This window comes from Passer domesticus, chromosome 1 (assembly GCF_036417665.1).
Source record: "Passer domesticus isolate bPasDom1 chromosome 1, bPasDom1.hap1, whole genome shotgun sequence".
NCBI classification, from domain to species: domain Eukaryota; kingdom Metazoa; phylum Chordata; class Aves; order Passeriformes; family Passeridae; genus Passer; species Passer domesticus.
The window spans coordinates 16457235-16480210 of NC_087474.1; the positions used below are offsets into that span (position 1 = coordinate 16457235).

General features: G+C 44.1%; 1 protein-coding gene and 1 long non-coding RNA gene across 10 annotated transcripts in view; one reads left to right on the forward strand and one right to left on the reverse strand.

The window, feature by feature from the left end:
- Positions 1-21912, reverse strand: part of LOC135293615 (uncharacterized) — an 80022-nt gene extending 58110 nt beyond the window's left edge. For 5 of the 6 annotated variants that reach the window (XR_010355742.1, XR_010355751.1, XR_010355750.1 and 2 more), the window contains exons 1-2: positions 21627-21912; positions 20662-20744 (exon numbers count right to left, since the gene is read on the reverse strand). This is a non-coding gene — a long non-coding RNA (uncharacterized LOC135293615). Of the gene's footprint in view, positions 1-20661; positions 20745-20970; positions 21054-21626 lie in introns of those variants that run through there. The other variant, XR_010355747.1, reaches the window with a different exon arrangement.
- A 185-nt stretch (positions 21913-22097) lies between these two features.
- Positions 22098-22976, forward strand: part of ARHGAP21 (Rho GTPase activating protein 21) — a 111868-nt gene continuing 110989 nt past the window's right edge. For 3 of the 4 annotated variants that reach the window (XM_064407864.1, XM_064407901.1, XM_064407891.1), the window contains exon 1: positions 22345-22727. In XM_064407864.1, coding sequence (XP_064263934.1) covers positions 22641-22727 — 87 coding nt within the window. In that variant the 5' untranslated portion in view covers positions 22345-22640. Of the gene's footprint in view, positions 22317-22344; positions 22728-22976 lie in introns of those variants that run through there. The other variant, XM_064407871.1, reaches the window with a different exon arrangement.

The window sequence follows — 22976 nt, forward strand, 5'->3', positions numbered from 1 at the left end:
ACTTAATTTATCCCAATTCCTCTTAGCCTATTAACCAATTTACAAGCTTAGCAGATGCTGGGAGAGAGGTGAAGAATGATCTGCAGACAGACACTGCTGAGTTTGCAATCCTAAGAGAAAGCAAAACCCACAAAGTGCTGAGATACTCTGTGGGGTGGCAGTCATTGGTCTTTAATGGGAGATTTTAAGAAAAGTAGCAAATATTTAACTTTAGGGGGGAAAAAAATCTTTGCTTTGTATCCAGAAGTGTCAGAGTGGAGGTTACTGCCTTGCAAGGCATGGAGGGAGGATTTTGTGCCACCACCACTGTCCAGTGTGGTTTTGTTTGCTGCCAGAGCTTAGAGAGCAGCTGGGGCTGGAGGAGCAATCCAGCCAAAAATGAGCACAATTAGCATCCTCCTTTGCTGCAGCTTTTCTAGCTCCAGTACTCAGACAAACACAGAATAGAGTTTACCCCGGTCAGGTCTGGCACATTGTTGATTCTGTCAGGCCTCAGCCATATCTCACAGCAGTCTAGCCAAAATATGCCTCAAAGTATTTTAATATTTTCCCCACACAAGTCACAAGCTGGAGTCCAAAGCTAGCTAGTGTTTTCCTGATTATGGTCTGTTTATTTATAGAAAAAGAGTCAAACATAAAAAGACATATCCTATGCAGGAGGGAAGAAGGAAATCAAGGGACATCATGGCACTGCCCCAGGCAGATCTGAAGTCTTTGCTTGGGAACAGATTTACCATGGTTATTTTCCATCCCCTAAACTGTGTTTAGACTGTCTCAACTTCAGCAGTCTCTGAGACATGTAAATTATTTTACGCAGAAGGACAACAGTATTTTGTGAAGCCAAAATAAGTAGTGAAAACTGTATGTAAAGCTGCTTAGGAAGGAGTGCGTGCTCTCAGTGTTTGGATGGCACACTCACCCCACACACACAATCCCCGTTCCTGCAGAGGAACACAGACCAAGAAACAAACCATCATTGCTCACACACCCCAAGTTAAGCCCCTACAGAGTGTGAGCAAGATTGTACCAACAGATTTTTGTTAGTATAGATGTACACATGAACATACTATCATTTTCAATATGGATGTTATTCCAAACATCCTTTTGGAGTCCTTTTGCCTCCTTTAACATGACATCAGCCTAAAATTAGGAATAGTGGTACTATTATTAACTACAAGAATGTAAATTTGGGCACAAAATTTCATACATCACAAAATGTGATGGGAAAGCAGCCACGCAGTTTGAAGTAAAGATCACCACAGGTTCATCCACCAATGTTTTCTTGAAGTCTCTGCTGTTCAGGTAAATCTTCATTACCTGAGCAGACAAAGGCACATTGTAGCTCTTCTCAGCCATTATTAGGCAGACTTTCCAAATTCATAATAACTTAAAAGGCCCATTTCCAGTAAAGCAAAAAGAGTAGAATATAAACTCTTGTTTATGAATCACAACAATCATCACAGAGCACAGCTGCTTTATTCTCCTCTGCAGTTCACCTGCCCATGAATTCCAAGGCTTTCTCCCTTGAGGCTCTTCAAGACCAACCTGGCCTGCCTAAAGCCACAGTTTCATCCACAGCTATTATCCTGCCAGAGCAGCCAGAACCTTTGTGTCTTCCACCTTAATTTGCTAAGAGAAACCCTTTCCCAGCCAAAGCACTAAACCATGTAAAATTATAATCAGGAGTGGCCACAAAGTACTGGGTATCAGCACAGCCCATGGGGTGACAGGCTTGGGTTGAACTGGGATGGGGATGGTGGCATTTTACCCTGCCATTCTTGGAAGGGCTGGGCTGGGAGGATGAGAAGGACAGCCACAGTCTTTGGTTTATGCAGCAGCCAGAGCACCTCATCAGAAGCACAGTGCTCCCTCAGGGCTCAGAGCCTCTCATGGCAGCTCCCAATGTCAAGTGCAGCACCCTGCTGAGATCTCCTGCTATTTTCCAAGCTCAGCTCCCAATGTTAGAGCAGATGGAATCACAATTTAAAACTGTAAAGGTGTAGGAGTTAGCTTTTCACCAAGAACAAGCTCTAAATAAAAAATGTCATCATGCTACCTTCATAAACATCCCTGCCCTTCTCCTGAGGCTTTGTGCTGCTCTCCCTGGCTGCTGCTGCTACCTTGGTTCAGCTTCTTTCCAGAACCAGTTTTTCTCACCCTCCACTGGCTCTGGCTCTTGCCTGTAACTGCTTCATAAATGTGTGTTTTACAGCTCAAAATTACCATTCTTGACCTACCACTCCCTCCCAGCCTGTGGCTACAACTGAAATAATAGGGTGAATGAGGAAAAGTTATTTTGAAAATCAAGAAAGTAGGTGATTTCCATGTTTAGGTTTAATCAAAATTATAGTACCAAGATATGTGAAATACCAAGGCCTGGCTGATATTCTCTGCTGCTGTTGAAAGAAGCTGCTGCCTTCACTCCTTCAGACAGTTTTGATATATAGCAAAATGTAGTGTCCTAGTAGGTAATACTGGAGTTGTTGCAAAAATGCAGAGCTAACAGATAAATATCTGCAAACTTGTAAATAATTACTTAAGAATTTAGAGTTTGGAGAGATTTTGGCTTTTAAAAAATTTTCCTCTTCTCTGACACCCTTTGCAAAAGTCCCTTGCCAGCTTATTTTCAAGAGTCTTCTAATTATTTATTCCAGGAAAAAACACATTTATCATTTGTTCTTTTGTCTATATGTTCACCTAAGTTGAAAACTTTTGGGAAGTTGCCATCACTCTTCTGAGTTAATCCATATCAAATTTGCTCTAAAAGTTAGTTTTAAAATAGGTAGTTAAAAATTCAGGTGTCCCTATCTGCATGAATTGCTTTGTGAAAGACAAAGATAATTCTTATTTATGTATAATGTTCTTCTAATAATAGTTGTTAGTAGAAATGTGGACATAGAAAAACAGCTCAAAATAAAAATCAGTTTTATCTATCCCTGTTTTGATAAAGTCTCAGCTAAAAGGTATTTTTATATTTCTCCTATTCTCAGTGATTTTCCAGAATTCTACCAGAACCTCTGTGTTCAGTGTTTTAGGTCAGTAAATTTTAGTTACACAATTCCTGCCTCACTGCATATCAAGTGTGCTTCATTAGCTCTACTTTATTGACCTTAGAAATTCCAATTAAGGGACTCCTCACAAGTCTGGTTTTAACTTAGGATTCTCACATTTTATACTTCCAGCAAGTATATTTCAAAGGTGGCAATGCAGATTGCTCATCCATTCTTGCTGCCCTCCCTCGTGCTTTCCACAGCAGCCCAACGCTCCTTATTTCTCCTGCTACATCTTGTGTGTGTTCTCAGTGGATCCTGGTAAAGTTCTGAATTATCTCAGCAATTACGGAATTGTTTCCTCTTGCTCCTGTGACATTTTATGGCACAATAAGGCAGCCTTGAAGTGACAACACTGGCTTTAGAGGAATATCCTTCATCATTTCAGCCCTTCCGGCCGTGACAATAGCACAGAATATGTGCTGGGCCTCATCTGAGTTCCTGCTGCAGATTTCTGTGGCAGTGCCAGAGGTTGCTGATGTGCTTTACCCAGTGCATTGCAACCAGGAGCTGTCTCTGCAAGCCCAGGTTTGCTTTCTGGACTGGGCAGGACCTGCACAAGCTTTACAGGCTGCTGAGACCCCCAGCTCGCTCCCTCCCTTGGGACTGGCTCTGCACACAGGCACAGAGCAATGCCGGACACAGTCCGATGTCCTGGGCCCCTCCTGCTAGTTTTAATTGTTTGCAACACCTGGATAAACTTCTGGAAGCCCTGCTTCTGGATTTAGTCTGTTTCTCCTGTCCACCAGCTTTCTCCTCTTTGTCTTCATAGATCTGTCAGTATTTTCAAAAACAAGAACTTTTTTTTCCTGACAAAGCCAGATTCTTGGCACATTCTTTCAGCATTCCTTTGAACATCCAGTCAGCAAACAACATCACAACACTTGCCTACCCCCTCATTGTTTCCTGACCCTGATTTATGAGAGGTCAGTGTGATAGATGTTTAAACTAACCACAGGCTCAGTTTATGCCAGATCATTCCATCTAAGCTTTCATGTCATATCAATAACAATTTTTAAAAATTCTATTGCAATTAAAATCAAAAGCAACAGCTGTATGCTTTCAGCTCCCACCCAAATATCAGGTATTGCTGAAGGCCAGATTCCACCCCTCTTCTCCTTTCTGGCTATCATCTTCCCTTCTATATCTTCATATTTTCAGATCAGTCTTGAAAAACATGGAAGCTCATCTAATTGAGTGGACAGCCAAGTGCAGTGACATGCAAGAGAAAAGCACTGCATTAGATAAGACTGTTACAGGTTGGCCCCTTGCAATATGTCTGCGCTGGCTTTCACAGCACAAATCCAGGATGTGGGCAAAACCACAGATTTCTGTTTCAAAAATTGAGAAGTTACAGGCATGTATTAGCATGACTTTCAAGCTATGAGGGAGTTTGCCACAACAAATGAAACCAAGGTTCTGCAGGGGCTGCGGTGTCCCTGCTTTTCATGCCCAGCAGTGGCACTGCACAGGGCACAGTGTCCTGTCCAGCAGCAGCACCCGAAGGGGATGCCCCATCACAGCCCTGCCAGCTGTGCTGGGGTTTAGCTAATGGGCCCCTTGCCCAACAGATCAGCTGCTGGATCATACTCTGCTTGCAGCACCTTGGCCTCTTCCTAATCCTACTCTCTTTTTCCACCACTGCATTTCTTTTATTGTCTTCCTGTATCTTTTGTTGTATTTCTAGCTGTGCTTTGTCTTAATTTTGCTGGAGCCAGCAGCCTTCTGCTGGACTCTCAGACTGAAGGATCTGCTGCACTTCCTTTCTGGTCTCGCAGGATTGCTGCTGAAGCTTCTGGCAGAATTTCTTTCTTGTAGCTTTTTTTTCCCCCCAGACTCTACTGAAATAGCTGTTTGCCTTTCCAGTAAGAGATGCTGCATTACTACCAGGAGCAGGTGGTTCTTGTTTCAGAAATTCCTGTCAAGAAACTGAAACATGTGACATCTTGTGAATCACAGATTCTTGCTGTCTGTCCTGACAGTTTCTCTTATCTTTCTGAGCTGAAGGCTGATCCTTAAAATGGATAACTAAGTGATATTGCATACCATGCCACTACAGTCCAGCCAAATAATATCAAGACAAATGGCTTAGGTGGAGTCACTTCAAAACGCAGAATTAGAAAAATCACTTATATTTGTATTATTGCCTTCCAGATGAATTAAAAATTACATAGCCTTACAGCTCCTAAATCAGTTTAAAATATCCTAATGTTTTATAACCCCTGATTTATTTTCTTCTTCAAAAAGTTCAGCTTGAGATCCTATTTGCCATTTTGCAGCCTTTCTTTGCTCCTGCCTGACAACTAGAATGCAGGTGACCCTAGTGAGCTACCAGGCACTTCAGCTTGTTCCAGAACAACTGAAAATGTACCACCTTAAATTGGGTAATCTGTCCAATGAGGAAAAAAAATGCATAAGTGAAAAAAGCAAGAGGTTATAGAGAAAACTAATTTTTAAATATGTATTACAGAAGGTTATCCCTGGCAAGAGTGGATATAGGGTTTAAACTTCTACAATTCAAAATAGGAATGTCTTATGCATTTTAAAATGTAACTCTGGGCTCGGATGTCTCTGGCTAGGGTCAGTCTATTTGGCATTATCTGAACTGAGCTAGCTGAAAGGAGATTCTGCTGTCTCCAGACGAGTTCTTCCAGTTTCTACCACTAGCCATCACATAACAACAATAACTTTACACTTAGCTCATGAAGATATGCCAGAGAATTTTCTTCCACACCTCGCTGCAGTCCAGATGGGCTGGAAGGCAATGCAGTGTCCTGGGAACAGCCATGCCTGAGCCCATAGCAACTTTTTGTCCTACTTAGTATCTGAATGTCCTTGTTTTCACTGGTGTGCAGAGGACAGGAGCCTGGAGCTTGTGTGCGTGCTGTTGGAGTGGCCCCTGATAATGTCAGTGCCACGGAGTTACAGCCATTATCCCTGATAAAAGCAATGTTCTCCTGCTGCTTCCTCAGTGTATTCACAGCAAAAGAGGAAATAGTATAGTAGAGAATAGTAGAGAATAACTGCAGGTGTGAGGAGCAATGCTTTCCAAGGATGCTTTAGTCTCTCCCACCTGAAAAAATTCTGTCCTTGGCTCTGGTTGTCCATCCAGGTGCTCTCTGCTCCTTGCTGAGGGTCTGCTCCTGGAGCAGCACATCATTGCTCAGAGTTTTCTCCTTCAGTTCTGACCTAAGTCTTCCCTGACTCAGCTCCTGCCACCTGTGCTCCACTGAAACAGCGCGCTTGGCTCATGATGTCCATGGAGTTCAGAACTAGAGGCAAGGTGAGTCTTTCATTCTAATTTTAAATTGTCACTTTAAAAACATTTTAAACTTTTATATGTAAAACTCAGGTATATTAAAGACAGAAGCTTGTGGGGGAAAGAGAAGGAATTGTGCATCTCTCTCGCAGCTTCCTTATAACGAGGGCAAAGCAGGAACAGACTGTTCTATTAATGTTGCATTTTAGACTGAGCTTCCAGAAAGCCCAGCTGTCTGCTGAGGGTCCCACAAAAGCCCCTATTGATTTATTTCCAGCTAATACTACCTTCCTCCTCTGATCCATCTCCTACTTTCATGGGATTTGCTCAGGTTAGTCTCCATTCTTTCATTTGGCTTCCAGGATTCTATTTCTGCTTTCACATTTTTAATCTTTCTTACAAGGTGTTAAGGGATCCTTACTCTCTTTTCAGCATTTTCTGCAAATTCAAGAAATAGCTGTATTCAATCACCTCATCTTCCCTTTCTGTACTTTGCCTCTGAAGGATCTCATCATAAATACCATTTTGGCAGCTTTCTCCATGCTTATGATTCACCAGGTTTTCTACTTCCTATTTGTCACATTCAGATATTTATGGTAATCTTTTAATGCCACTCCACTAAACACATTTTTCTTGCAACTCTTGGGCTTCTGTGTCCTCTTATTATAGGAACCTGATTTTGGTTTCTCACATCCGTTCCTCCCACCTTGTACAACTTCTGTTCCCATAGTTCTGATATGGGTAGGAAAGTGCTGATGGGTTTGTGTGGGGTCACCAGTCACTGTAACCTAAAAAATATGAGCAAGTCTCAGTGAGGTTTGGTGAATGGAAGTAGATCAAGTCTTAAAAAGATCTTTTAGGACTAACTTGTACTAGATTTTACTCATATTTTTCTTTGTTTTTTCTTTTTATTTGAGAAGGTGGACAAAACATAATCAAGCCTACCAGATTTTTCTAAAGACAACTGTATCCAACTGTGAAGGTGTAAATACAAAAGAGAGGGGCTGAGTTCTTGGCACTGACTGACAGGGAATAACTGGGAGTAATGAGATTAAACTGAACAAAGGAAAACCACTGAAGGTTGAACATCAGGAAAATATCCTGACTGTGTCTATCAGACCATGGACTAATTTCCCACGGGAAGAGGTGGAAACTCCATCTCTTGAGTAATTTAAAATTAGAACAGATAAATCACTAAAAAACAGAGGGCTGGGAACAACCCAATTGGAATTGGAAGGGGATGAACCAGACACTTTTGAAAGATGTTTTTAGTCTCAGTTTCTCTTCCCCTGAAATTAAATAACAAGCCTTGTTTAGGGTTTGCTCACATGGGACTGACAAACCTGCAGCTGCATGTGTTCTAGTCATTGTGGCCAGGTTGAAATGCTAATGTGACTCTGTCTGATCAGTTCTCTCTGCTGTGGCCACACCACAGCTAAAGCCTAGCAGGCTGACCAGAAGACTCCTGTACAGGCTCTCCTCCTCCCCGCATCACAGGCCTGGTTGGCCTGTCCCTGGATTTTTCTGCCAAAATCCTTTGTCTTCCATGCATTCCTTGTTATTTCCTATAGCACAGACCCTGCTGGGCTGAGCTCCCCTAGATGGCAGAGCTGAAGCAATTTACAATGCAAAATGCTTTACAGAGCCCTTCTGGAGCAGGGACTGCCATAGCCAGCCCTCTGGTTTCTTCAGAGCTACTGGCTAGAAACAGCTTCTGTTGCCATGGGTCACTTTTTGCTGCATGTGAGAGATGCTCCAACTCCATCTGCAGTTAATGCAGTATCATTTTGGCCACAAAACTATATTGTTTCTCATAAACTATTCAAGTTTCCAGTCCTCAAAAACAACAGGCCAAAAAAATGGTTAATTTTTTTAAATGGTTGCAAATCCTGGGGTCCAGAGACATTGACTTCCTGAAAAAATCAGCTATAATACACTTGTGCAGATGCTTGGAAAAGCAACAAAGGTGGTGAGGCAAGTTCAGAGAAGATACAAGTGACCTTCTTGTGTATTTACATTTTCTTGCCTTCTGTTACCTAACACGAGGGGTTATCCTGTCAGCAGCATCAGTCCAAGCAGCACTGCTCTCCCTCCACACAGCACTGCTCTTGGTCCACACTCAGCTCTTCTTCCAACTCACTGAACTCTACTGCAATGCATTTTTTTGGGGTTGAAGTGCTGAGGAAACCTGAACACAAACCAGATCACATTTTGAGGATTTCTTTTGAAATTAAACACATAACTTCAAGTTTAAGGATCTGATTTAAAAAACACTTGAGTTCTGTTGTCTCCAGAACTGTTTTCATTTTCTGTGGTTTGCTGAAGAGGACAATAGGTCAGGGGCTTTTTGTGTGTCTTATTTCTTTTTTAGCTGAGCAGCTTCATGTCAGCTACTGAATTTCTCAGTTGGCAAAAGATTTTTGTTTTACCTGTTGTTGGATTAGCATGAGATGCCTGAGAGTCTCCCACCTTAGAGTCAGAAACAAGTTAAAAATACTGACAATGGCTGTGGTAGATCTATGGAGGGGAAAAGGGAATTCCTTGGGAAGCAAGAAGATTGATCGGAGCTATTTAATGAGTCTCCTTTTGTTACCTATCTGAAATTGTAAGTTTAGATAATAAAACACAATCCAAATCAAGAGCTGTGAGTACAACATAGCAAAAAAAAAATTGTGTTTATCAGTGATCAGTTCAGAATCAGGCTAACCTTCTTAGCTCTGAATTTGTATAGCTTTACAGTTTGTTCCAGAAGAATTTATTTCTCCTGTAAGGATTATTCTGCTTGCATCCAGTCTTTTACTGAGAATGTCCTTGTTACTCACTCTATGTTGTATTTTCCATTATTTTAATCTCTTTTTTTCCCCCTGAATTTTATAATTTCTATTTTACTCATCTTTTATTGTCTCCAGCTCATTTCCAATTTATTTTACCAGTTTTGTTAATTTTTTGCTTCTTCCCTGTATGTCTTATCTTTATAATCACTGTCTATCTTTTTTGATTTTCCACAGCGCAACTTCTCAGTATCAGATACTCATGTTGCAAAATTTCCCCTTGTATAAAGATCAACAGTAAGTTAGCTGGAAGTCATCCGTGTTTCATTATATTTGGCACTGAGAAGTGCAGCTTTTAAAGAGCCTCCACCCTACAGCTGCATCACATCATTGATCCATTTAAATGCACTAATCTAGCCAAAAAGCCAATGTTTCCCATTACAATCTGTCTCTAAGTGACATCTATGTGCTAGTTTAGGAATAGATCTTCATAACAGAACTACTTTGGAGGTAAACCAGGAAAAGATATTCTGGTTCAGTGCTGAACACTTGCATGCTTTTAACCTGAAATAAGTATGGAGCTGTGTAGTTCCATCCAGTTATGTAGTGGGTAAAATAAACATTGGGAGTGTAGCTCACTGAATACAAATTCTGCAATTATGGGTTTTGTGTATGACCATTTAGGTGACTAGAATTTGGCTCCTGCATTGGAAGGGATTTCTTCACATAAAAGGAAAATTATTAAAAACTCTGAAATTCTCAAGGAACACAGGGCAGGAGATCTAACATGTGACTAATATCCCAAAGGCTCTCGGGTCTTTATAATAGTGATCATAACACTATAGCTTCATGAAAGGAGTAATGAGGCCTGATCTGCCCTCGGGCTAAGACAGGGGGATGTGAGATGGCTTCTGAGTTAGTTTGACTTGGTTGACATAGTTATAATACTGGAAATCCTGGTAATCAAAATGAAGGGTCTTAAAAAGAAAACAAACTGGGCCTTACAGCTCCTGTGACAGAGACACATTTTGATATAAGCCTCATAGAAGCAAAAAGGGTTTCTTACAACAAAGAAGGAAAACACACAGTATATCCTATAGCACATTCATTATTTCAAATATGTCTATGTTGAAATAATGATCAATACCCTGTGCAGATCCTCCAGTGTGATGCTGCCTTCCTACAGTTCCCAGGAGCCGGTGGGCTGCAGGACCCGCCCGCGGCACCGCTCCGCTCCAGCAGCTGTCACAGGAGAACGGGAGCGTTTTATAACGAGAGAGTGGGCAACTGTAATTTGGGTACTCAGGAACTCGTGGGAGGCTGTTTCTTGACTCCAAAGGCAAGTTGATAAATGAGAATATACAGTGGGAGATGCACAGGCTTTGGAACACTTTGCAGGAACTGCTACCAGGAGATCCGCGGGGGCCATACCCAGCTACTTATGTCTTCTGGCACCTTCAGAAATACTATGGTTTCTCCTGAAGGACCATCTTGCTGCCAAATGCTTTTTGCATGTGTTCAATGGATGTCTGAGTCACAGATTCTACAGTGCTAACACTCACAAAACTAAGTTTATTTTTGATCTCCTTTCCAAAACTTCTTTTCTAAATCATAATTGTAGTCAACAGCACCTTTGACATGCCTTCCCATAAAGTGAGCCTTAAGACAGACATACAGTTAAAGCCCTGAGTTGTATTTGCTTTCTAAATTAACATCCAGACTGTGATAAATGTGGCAGTGTGGATAACAAAGTTATTGTTTCATGCTGTTTGCTGGCAGCATCAGAAGAATAACTGCAGTGGTCTCAGTTCAAGTCACACACGACTGAAAAGCCTCCTGCTGTAGGGTGGCCTTCGTTCTCAATCCCAGTTCCATGAAAAGAACATGTCTCCAATCACTGTCTTGTCCAGGTGAAGAAGATAAGGACTTAATCACTCCTTCCTGCAGAGTAGTTTAAAGAATATCTGTACAGGAGCTCTTTCTATGATGCTGACATACAGATATAACATGAATAAAAAGAAACTCCAGCCCTCATGAGAATGTGTACTTTGAATTTAGTTTTAAAGCCTTTGGCACATAATTTATAATGTTTCTTCACCTCAAGAGTAGTCACTTATATCCTGTTTCAATATTTTATTTTTCTCTGGACTTACACACAAGTCAGTGAAACAGATCTTCTAATAATTTCCTGTGATAGGGGACACACTGCTCAATTTTCTATTACAATTAAATGGACCAAATTTCTACATTAAGAAAAATTGTATGTACTAGGTATATTGTTTCCAGCGTCATAACCATTCTTGATATAGTTTGTGACCGCCAGACTGCTAAATTTTTTAACATGATGAATGAAACTAAACTGAAAATCAATATTTTCTTTTACAGAAGCTTTCAAAATACAAGGCCTGGTACCTTGCTCAGAGTAAAAAATTCTTCCTTACTAAAGACAAACTTCTAGTAATACAGATCCTGCAGCACAGTCACAGTTGCTCTCACTCCACAAAATGGCATGACAATCTATAAAGCTAAAGAATTAGAAAATAACTAATTAACATAATTGAAATGTCTCAGTTAATATACTTGGTTAACAGCAATGTTATGTTACCAAGAGAAAATCCCCCTACACACTTGGATGAAAGCCTTGCTGTTACCTCATGTCATATTTATTTCTTAATATAGAAATAATTAATACTTTTATGTATACAGTTATACAGAGCAGAATTGCACAGCTGTCCCTGGCTAGCCATCAAAGGGATGTCTTTTATACACAAGAATAAATTGTTACTTTTTCTGTAATTCTCCCAATATGAGGGTGGACAAAAAGAAAGTGGGCTAATATGTCATTGCAGTTGCAGTAGTCTGGGCTTTCCCAGAAGTCACTGGAGAGAAAGAGGAGCCCTGAGAGGTTGATGCAAGCCATCTTACGTGCGGTACAAACGTGCCTGGCCAGCTTCCTTGTCTTTCATTGACTATTGAGGGAGCACAGCTGATTAGCTCAGATCAAATGAATAATTTATAGATGGGTAAAATCATGTGTCATGAATACCATCCTCAGTGTCTAGTGCACAACGAGAGCACAAGGCAAGCAGAAAATTTCCCTTGCCTCAGGATATTACAGGGTTGTGTTATTAAACTCCCTGTTTGCCCAGAGAGGGAGTCCTATTGCAGCCAAATTTGTAAGGATTTGCTTTCTCCTGGAATAAACAATAGTGGCTGTACAGGAACACCTGTATCTGCAACAAGAGCCCCTCATTCCTGTCTTCACATTGAGCTAAACTGAAGGTGAATAAGACAGTCATATTTTTGAAGGAGAGTACCCAGCATATACTTTGATGATCCATTAATGTTTTCAATATTTCAGCAGTGCTCCTGCTCTGAATTGCAACCAAAAGAAGTCATTTCATTAAAAAGAAGAGAGTATGAGATCCATTTAATTAAAGCTTTTCCAGCCAATACGCTAAGGAACATTTAGATTCTGCAGGCATCTTATGTATAATCAATGGGAATTGCATGAGCAGAAACTGGAAAAGCTTGCAGGAAGCCGATGTAGAATGAGCAAAGGCTGCAACAGACTAGACCCCAGATTACAAGGCTGTGGTATTTTATCAGAGAAGAACCAAAATATGTGACTACTGTTGAAGAGTGGCAGGCGAACCCTGACATGGTTTAAAGCACCCTGCCAGTCTGCTTTGCACCAAGTGACCCATTTGACAGGAATAAGGTGCTCCTGCAGGAGCAGGAATCATGGACCTGCACAACCCCATCACTCACAAGTACCAGCCTCCCTACAGCTGGCATCCCCTCCAGCTGGGTCAGTTGTTCCTGTGCCCTCTCTCAATGCAGAGCAGCATGAAAAGGAAGGGGGTAGGGCACAGTTTCATTAGTCCAGCAGTCTGTGAAATAACCATTTAACTTCAGGTGCAGCTAAATCAGGGAGCTGTTTGAGGTAGCCATCTTCAGGCAGCACCAGCATGGGCCATCCTTTCCCAGTGATCCAAGCAATGTGCCTCACTCTCAGCTCTCATCCCTGTTCTTGTAAGAACAGTATTGTCATGAGCAAGAAGAGCATAATCCTCTGAGCTGGAGTCAGAAAACACATCTTGCAAGAGAAAAAGCCAAAAGATGACTGCTGCAGTGTTTCCAAGTGGTTCACCCGCTTCGCTAAAGCATCTATTGGAAGGGACTTGAGCTCTGCACAGATGTTATTTACCTCTATTTTGAAATGCAGAAAGTTACAGTAATCTGTTTATTTTTCTTTAACTCTTTTGTGCTTTGGAAGTCTCACACAGTTCAAAAGGCAATACAATTAATTTTTAAGAAAATTATTGAGCTGCCAGTGTTTTAATAACTGTTGTTTTATAAAAGAAAACCACAAATAAGAAAAAGCAGATTAAATAAACATAGAAGCTATGAGCAGCACACAAAACAAGCTTTAGTGCATAGAGAAGTTTGACAAATGATGACTGCTGCAAATCTTCACTTTTTCTCTGGCTTTCATCAAGATTTCTCTTAAAGTTAGACCATGTCTCCAGAAGTACAGCCTGACACATTGCAAATGGAATAGAACCTGTTGCTCCTGCAGCTGGTCTCACAGGGGATGAAAGAGTAAACAGGAATATGTATATCAAGGGGGAGGATTTTCCTTTTGAATGTCATTTATATATTAATCAGATAAAGTTACTCAGGCTAATTACCTTTATAAATATTGTAAAATACCTGTGGCCCTCACCTCAGGTAGTCATGTAGACCTGAAAGCTAATAGTCCATCCCCACGTGGTCAAAAGGAAAGAACACTCTTAATATATCAAAAATATTAATCCCTGTCCCTAGACATCAGGGAAAAATGTTGTGCATTACTGTGCTCATATTTTGTTTTGTATTTTGCTTAGGCCCTAAGGACTGCCTTGAGAATTAAACTAACTTGGACTGCTTTCCCTTGCCTCCCTTGCAACTCTTTGGTCTAATCCTGAAAATGACCTTTGTGTGGACATACTTTGCATCCACATGGAGCCATTTGGAAGCTGGCGCATATGAAACAGCACAATACTGCAGCAAAGAGTATATCTAATGAGTTAAAATATTTGGCTGCTGCTTTTTTCTGGGAAAGCAGTTCTGAAATGAACATCTGAGGGTGTCTCAGCAGAAGACTGGGCTGAAAATATTCTGTAAACGTGGCTTTGTTCCTTAGCTCATTACTTTAATTTCAACTTCTCCCAGCATTATGTTATTGCTGACTAGATTTCTGGATTTATTTTTTACTAGATTTGAAGTTCTAAGTCCATTGCCAAACAGGGACAAACTGGTGGATGGTGCTGACGATTAATTTAGTCACACTAGAAACGTGTTATACGTAATGCTTTCTTCAGTCAGTTCAAATGCATGTTTCTTCTTTCCATACTACAGTTTGCTAAGGCAATCAGCACAGCCCGTTCACAGAAAACTAATGAGCATTTCTGTTCATTAGTTGCAATAATTTACATGGCTGGATTCTAACATTGGTTTTTTTTTTCTGTAAAGGCAGAAAAACCACTTGGAACCTGAACCCACTCCTGGGTGTCCCTAATTCCCACAGCTGTCCCTGTGTTGGTCCCTAAAGCTGGAGCAGAACCAGTCATTAGATAGTATCTTTAACTCCAAGCAGCCAGCATCTTCTGCAGCATTTGTTTAAAGGGTTTGTAAAACACTGAAATAGAATTAATCCTGTACTTTCTTCTTCTTGAAAGCAGCATTCAAACATAGTCCTTTTTCTGGAAGCAGGATGTAGCTTGCTCAGGAATTCATAATATTTTTTTCAGGAAGCTATAGTAAAAGTTTAGTTCTGTTACAATACCAGAGATATTCCTAATCCAGTCTCTTCTGGGAAATTTATAACTTACAGACATAAACACAATCCAGCTTGCCTTGCACATTTGGTTTGGTTTTTGTTTGTTTGGTTTTTGTTTTTCTTTTTTTGTGGGGATCATGCTTCTCTGGATGCTGTCTCCCCATTTTCCATCTCTCTTTTAAAAAAGCTTCAGCAGAAAGAAGGGTGGTGGGAAAGCAACCAACAACTCCCCAACCAAGCAACCAAAAAAAAACCCCACCCCAATGTAATATCACTTTCAGAGCCTAGTCCCCATAAATAGTAATCAGCTTACAGGTTTAGACACCTTCTGGCCTTTGAATGACTCCTGCTGTCCTAGAGAACATCTCTTGTGTCTCTTCAGTGAAAAGAGAGCTGAGCAGCCGTCAGTTGGTGTAAGTAGCAGCACATGAAGTCAGGTTTAGAAGCCAGTAAAAGCCAAGTACCTGGTTTCTACAGGGTATCTGGCAGTGAGGTTCTGATGAGCTCAAACTGAAGTATAAGCTCTTTGGACAGAGTAGGTAAAATGTGGGAGCAGCAATTGACACATTGCCTTGGGGTGGGGCATGTAATTTTTGGAAGGAGGGAGAGTTTGAATGAAATCCACATATTCATGTGATATGTCTAATTTTTACTCCTGAGCTTTTCCTTAGTGCCTGAAAGCAGTCTTGATCCAGCCCAGTTTTAGAGACAGAGCTCAGGAGAAAGCTGCCACACTTTGTGTATCTAAAGGGAAGCAGTGGATAGTCAGAAAAAATACCAAAAGCTGGCTAGCCTGGAGATGGCTGTTAGCACCTCTGTGGTAGTAAAACAAGGCTTCGCCAATCAGTGGATCAAGCTGCTGATTATGTGATAAAGCAAGGAGTGACAATGCTGTTGTCAATTCCTCACCAGCTACTTCCACCTAAATTGTCATTTCAGTAGTTAAACAAAACATTTTACAAAGTAGGGCTGATTTATTACCTTCCAGTCAGAAGCACGGAACCAAACACAGAGCTGTTATTTCAGTAGAGGAGCTAAGGTGACTCAAATCATCATTTCACTTTTCTCTGTCATTCAGGCACTTAAATGTTTGCTGTCATGGCCAGTTTTAGATGGGTTGGATATTTATTGTGTTGAACTCTTTTAAACTGTGTGTGTGTGGGAGGGGAGGGTTTCTGAGGGAAATGCTGCACATGTAATAGTCCCTGCTGGCTTTCTAAAACAAGTTAACATTGTTTGACCTAATGTGAATAAACCCTCAGCAGAACTGAGGCCGATGACTTTATCTGTTATATTCTGGCTCTTCTAATTTAAAACAAATGAAAGAATGTAGATGGTTTAAGTGAATGCAGAAAAGATTGGAGTGATTTTTTTTCCCTCGACCTTTAAAAAATTAGGAAATCCTCTGAAAACAGGCACAGCATCTTTAGAAACATTGTCACTGTTGTTACTCCACAGTGACAGTTTCCAACAGCAAAGCAAGAAAAACAAGTTTTACTCTGCTCACAGAGTGTGTCAGTAGATTTTCATTGCTAGGAACCCAAGTTAAAAGTCTTAAGTGAGTTCTGCTGGGCTCCTCCTAACCGTAATCTTGCTTACTCAAATTTTATACTGCAACCCATTCTCCTGGGCTCACTGAATTATACTTGAAATTGTTTTTGTCCCTGGCTGGATGATAGTAAATTCCTACAGGCTTGAACAACTTTGCTTTTTTTTACAGAGTACCAAGTTTGTGGTCTGAGCTGTAATACTAATGCTGCAAACCCACCAAAATGTATCCAGCTCCAGAATCAGACTAGCGGGGATGATTGTGTGAGCAGCTGAGGCTCACTGCTGTAAAAGCTGTGCCAGCCTGCCTTGGTGCACATTGGTAGCCTCACACAAACACCTCTGGGTCCACCTCAGGAAGACTGCATCAGGGTTGCTGGCCAGGAGGAACAGTCATCTTCCTGTCCACTCCTGGCTTCTCTTTGTGCTTTGGACACTGTTAGTCTCTCCCCATCAGGAGTGGCATGCTGACACAGATCTCCCTTTACACTGCAGCTTTGTTGTCTGAGAAGACTACACTGAGGAGCAGAAGACACATCATCTGAGACACTGGTTTTTCATAGCACAGGTAGCTGGTTCCCAAAAGTGGACAAATGCCAGAAGCCTTTCTCTTTACAGGGCAGCAGGATAAGAACTAGATGTACAGACTTCTACCCAAGCTGCAATGCTACTCTCTGTTGGCACCCCCAGGCAATGATTTTTCCTGAGAGTACTCTTGCAGAATTCTGTATGCATTTAAAATGGTGTCACTTCTAACACCCTGTGACTGATGGAAATGGCTGACTGAAGCTTCAGGATGTCAAAACCCTCTCTTACTATGCAGCCAGTGGTAGGCCTTGCTGCAATTCTCTCTGGCAGTATTCTGAGCACTTTAAAAAGCATCGGTATCCAGGGCCAAGTGAGGAAGGTGTGATCTCCTGTGAAGAGAAGACTGAAATAAAAGAAAGGAAACACATTTTTAAAGGTTGAGTGTAAAAGGGGAGCCAAGATGTAGGCATGGCAGCAACGATATTTATTTCTGTTGCCTGAGTATTGGTGATAGGAACATCTATAGAGCAAAAGGGGGAATATTGTGATATGGTTACCAAGAAAACAGCCATCACTACTGATGTCTAAGATGACTACTGTACTAGTGCTGGACAGGAAACAGATGCCTGTATCATGACTAAATCACAGGAATTTCAATGCAGAAATCTGTAAAGCAAATGCAGTAGCAAACAATGGTCACATTACTGTGTAGCTATAGTAATGATTTCATGGCTTTTACATATCGAGGAGGGAGTGACTATTATCTGCAGTATCTTGGAAATAACAGTGAATGAAAAACATATGTGTAATCCAATCCTCAAATCCCCATGCTGGGAAGAGTCTACTGAATTGTTCTTGGGCACCTGTCAGCGTCTTTGGGGAGCAGGGACACTGTTAGGCTGATGCCAGTGATGAAAAGCCTGTAGCCAGGCACACTGTGGTGCTTGCAAACACTTCCTGCAAAGGTATTTCTTATGTCCAAAACAACATAACAGAGGTGTCCAGGTTCTGCCTGAACCTCTCAAAGCAGACGCTGATCGTGAGATTAAAGCCACTGGCAACTACAGCAGAAACTCTAATCAGAATGGTCATTACCTCAGCAGCTCCTAAAAGTGACGATTTCTGAGGGCAAACATCAGTACAAACATCTGCTTGCCCGAGGCATATGTCTGCCCACTCACTCCTCCTTTCATCCCTAAACTCAGGCCCTCTTAAACTTGGACCTTTTCCTATTTAACTTTTCAGACTTCTCCTTAGGAGAGAAGTCCTTATCCCAGCACAAAATACCTGAGATTTACTGCTATCTCCTACAGCTGCCTATCTAATCTATTTTACTCAGGTACTCCACACTAATCTAATCTAAAGAGTCCTGTAAAAATCCTGCTCTCACTTTAAGTTCTTTTTCTCTCCACTCCTGTTGTTGTCTAACCCAAAAGCTGTGCATTTGGGACTGGCTATGGCTGGGTCTCCTCAGTGCCTGTGGCACCTCAGGTCTGACATATCATGGTGGTGAGAAATGAGAGAGCCTTCAAGATGGCAAGGACAACAGAAGAACTGCTTGGCAAATGAATTGCTTCACCTGAGTGCAGGTTACAGGTGTATGCACTTGTGCATGTGAGAGGAATGTGCACTGTGCCCTGCCAGAGGCAGGTGCTATGCACCATCTGAAAAGGAGACAGCTACCAAAACCATATCTAGTGCAATGAAATTGAGTCCTCCAGTCTACCTGGCCAAGCGAATTTTGATGTAAGCAAATTAGCCTCTAGAATATCTATATTCTCAACACATCAACACATTCACTCAGCAAATGATAGTTTAAGAAGACAGCCCAATAATTGTGCCACCACTGACCCAGCAGAATGGGCAGAACAGAATGACTGGGTACCCTTTAGCCCCCAGACTGCAGGACAGGCTTAACTCTGCCTACCTGAGCAATTTAAATTAGCTGCTAGACTTTGCACTGAAGTGTCTTGAGATGTACTCAGAGATGTCTGCAGCAGCTCTCCTGTGGGGACGATTCTCTTTAGCAAGGAGTGATAATAAACAGTAGGACAGTGCTAACACTTTAAGCTGCTGCAGCTGCCTGCTAAGTGAGTATGTGTCAACACCTTCAGACTGGAAGGTGAGAAAGTGAAATTATAGCTTTCAGTTACCCTATTTCTGCTTTTGCAACCCCTTCTATTAAATAACTTTCAAGGATGATTAGGGGACTTAAAGGTTTGCTTGTGTATTATGAATCCAAGATACTGAGTACGTTTTTGAAAATTTGTGTCCTTCTTCAAGCTTGACAACTTATGACACCATATTTATAACAAAAAAATGACAGCGAGATAGTCTTATACAGGGATGTCCTAAAAACAGTCCAGTGTCTTGAATAAAAACATCTGCCACTAAAAAACCAGAACACTGTAATATGAGGAAGAAAATTAAGTACACAGTTTAACAAAGTTTTGTATAGCCTGAATTTGCTTTTCATAATTACATAAACATCTCAATCAATAATGAGATCTAGTCCCTCAACCTAGCAATGAGTAATAAGCGATTCTAAGATCAAATTTTCTTCTGTCATGTTTTCAGCTGTTTATTAAAGTTTGAAAGCTAAAGCAAGAGAAATTGATTGGCAATGTAAAAAATAAAACTGGAAGATTTGTCTGTGTATTGATGTAGCAATACTGATATGGAAACTTATTAGATAATATACTCAGAGTCCACTTGTAGTTCAATCTCTCCAAGACATTTTGTAAATCTGACAACATTCTATATGGGTATTAGTTATGATGCTAATTTAGCTTTGGAGGTAGTACTGTGTCTCCTATTGAAAAAAAAATTGAGTACATGAACTGATTTTCTATACAACATGGATTCTTGATGGTGTTCTGCAGATTGTCATGATGACTCCAGTGCAAAGAACAAGATGCTGCTGAGCGCATAGCTACACTTCTTGGCTCTGTTTGATAACAGAATCTCAACAGAAGTGTCCCAACTGTTCCCCTTCTCCACTCTTCAAAACTCTCAAGTGATTTTAATTCTGGTCTTTTCAACTTCTTGACAACCATTGTGCAAACAATATTGTAAGAGTCTTCTCTGTGTCTGGATGGCAAATAAATCTTTTAATGTTGTAGGACAGTGAGAAATAATTAGGGGAGCTGGGCAGAACCTTCCTGTAGATTGCCAGATGGACAGCAGTGTGCTTATTCAAAATGTGTATGTAATCTCTGGTCCAGGTCAGGCTCAGCCACAAGGTAGTCTTTAACATCAGAAATCTAGGAGGAACTCAAATTCAGAAACTGCCACACATTTTTAACTATATATATGCCTTATGAAATGCACAACACACGGTATTGTAGGCAAGCACCTGGATCGGTGCGACAGGCTGTGAGTTTTAACACCCTTTTAAACTCAGCAGATGTGACCTTGGTCGACAATAATTAGCATATGGGCCTTGAGACTTTTCCTCCAGCTACTGGAAATAAGCTTATTCCTCAGTTCTCTGGATACCAGGATTCATCCCTGCTGACAACATCAGCAAGTTGCTGATGGATAACCAGGACAGGCACCTCTTTTCAGCGATTGCAATGTCATGGGCAAGGGTAGTACATTTTAAAAACCACAAACCAAAACATTACTATTGTTTTCAGAACACAAACAAGACACAATCCTTCCTTTCACTCAATTCCTTACCAATTCTTCCAAATGCTTTGTTTTTCTTTGTTCCCTGACACAGAGACCTTACTCGTCCAAGCTCCAGGCTGGAAAACACAATCCTAAAAACCGAAAAGAAATTCCAAATCACACACTCCGATGATGACAAAGTACAGAAAACGCCTGCATTTACCGCCTTCGCGGCTACAACAAAACCAAGTTCGCCCCCCCCGCCCCGCCACGGGCTCAGGGGCGGCTTCGGCCGAGACCGTCCAAAGCCAGCCGAGAGGCGGTGGCGGTCTCGCTCCTCCCGAAGCCAGGTGCAGGTGGAGCTGGCGGCAGAAGTACCAAATGCTGCGTTAGGGCGGAAAGTCTGAGATCGCTGCCGTGTGATCACCCCGAAAACGCCCAGGGAAGCGGCAGCAAACGCCGCCGCCCCAGGCCGCGCTGGCGGGCGGGGGCCGGCGGGGCTCCGCGCTCCCCGGGCGCAGGGCGGGTGCCCTGGACGGCAGCCGGCAGCCAGCTCCTGCCCTCGCGGTGTCGTCTGAGAAGGTGGGTGCATTTTTGGAGGGAAGTGAAACCGCCAGTCGGGAGGCAAGGGAAGGGGACATGCTCCCCCATCAGCAGAGGCAGCGGGAGCCGCCAGCATCGGGAACGGCGGGCCGGGGGCAGAGCAGGAGCCCCGCGGGCTGCCAAGGAAGCGGGGCCGGCTGGGGGGCCGTGAGGCGGCGCCGCCCTTCGCGGGGTCGCGTTGCCGGCCCGGCGGGCTGGGGGCGATGGTCTCCCGTTTTTGTCAGGGCGGGGGCCGCCTGCGGCTGCGGCGCTGGGACGGCCCCGGGGCCTGCCCGGAGATGGGCTGTAATGGGTCGGGACAGAAAGGGGGCCGTGCCCGGGGAAGCGATCGCGGCGAGCGGCACAGGCGAGGCGGCACAGCCCAGTGCCTTCGGGAGGGTGCTAGCTGGAGTTCCCCGCTGCTCCCCCCGTCGCCCAACCCGGGCCAGTACCCAGGTAGCCGGGAGAGCCCTGGGAGGAGCCCGGGGGGGCGCAGCTGGCGCGGCGCGATGGCCCCAGCGCCGAGACGCCCTAATTGCCGCCGGCGGGGCCGCAGCGGCCGCCGGCTGCCGCTGTCGAAGCGAAGCAACGTCTGTGCGGGGGGAGGCCCGAGGGAGGGGCGCGGGCGGGGCGTGGGGCGCGGTGGTCTGATCGCGAACGGCTCCGGCTACGTAGACGGGAGGAGGGAGCGGCCTGCGAGCGGGGCAGACCCGCGTAAGAGACAAAAGCTCGGCACGGCCTCGCTGCTGCCGGAGGGGTCTTTTGTTGCCACTTCTTCATCAGGGCTTGTGCGCTTTCTGCTGCCGCCCCCCACCCCAGCACGCCGCTAGATACAATCGGGGTGGGATTCGTGAGCTGGCGGCGGCTTCCGCCCGGCCCGGAGAGCGAGCGGCCCCTCGGCCCCCGGTCCCGTCCTCCTCGTCCACCAGTTGATCAAAGTTCGGCTGGGCCGAGGCGGGGAGCGGCCCTACCGCCCCCGCCGGCCGGGGCTGCCCGCACAGCGCTGCTCCGTCCTCGCTCCCTCCGGCGGCGTGTAGTGAAGTAGGAAGGAGCGGACACCTCCCGCCTCTCCCCGCTTGCCCTCTCCTCCCCGCGGCTGGGGCTCTGGATAGGAGGAGCCGGAGGAAGAGGAAGATGACGGAGTGGGTGCAATTAGCCTAACAAGGGACGGGCGGCGGAGGCGGCGGCGTCCCCGCGCCGAGGACTGACACATCTGCTCTCTCTCCTCCTCCAGCCATGAAGGCAGCAGCCGGGGAGCGTAGCTGAAGCCCAGGGTCGTTCCGGTGCTGTTCCCTATGGCAACCGCGTGAAGGGGCCGACCCGTCCCCCGGCGGCGGGGCTGGGCTGGCCGAGCCTCGCCTGGTGTGCGCGAGTGGCTCTGGCGTTGGTTCCCTCCTCCCGTCCCTTCCCTTCCCCGATGTGGGCTCCAGAGGATTTGCGCCTCCTTTGTAACCGGGAATGAAATAATGGCGACCCGGTGGGCAGCGGGGCCACCCGACGGAGATGGAGACAACGAGCCCCCCCCGGGCGGCGGCAGCGGTGCCGGCGGCCAGGTAGGAACGGCAGAGGCGGGCGGGGCGCGGGCCGGGCCGGGCGGCCACCTCCCGCCGCGGGGAACGGCTTGGCTGGAGCGGGCTTAATGGCCGCTCCCTCCCGCTCTCCCTCCCTCCCACTCTTCCTGCCCGCCCGCCCCGGAGTTGCTGGGAGTTGGACGCTGGGAGTGGTGCGGTTCCCCGGCAGCGGAGGGGAGGCAGCCGCCCGGCCGAGCGCTCGCCGCGCACTCGGGGCACCGCTCCCGGGCC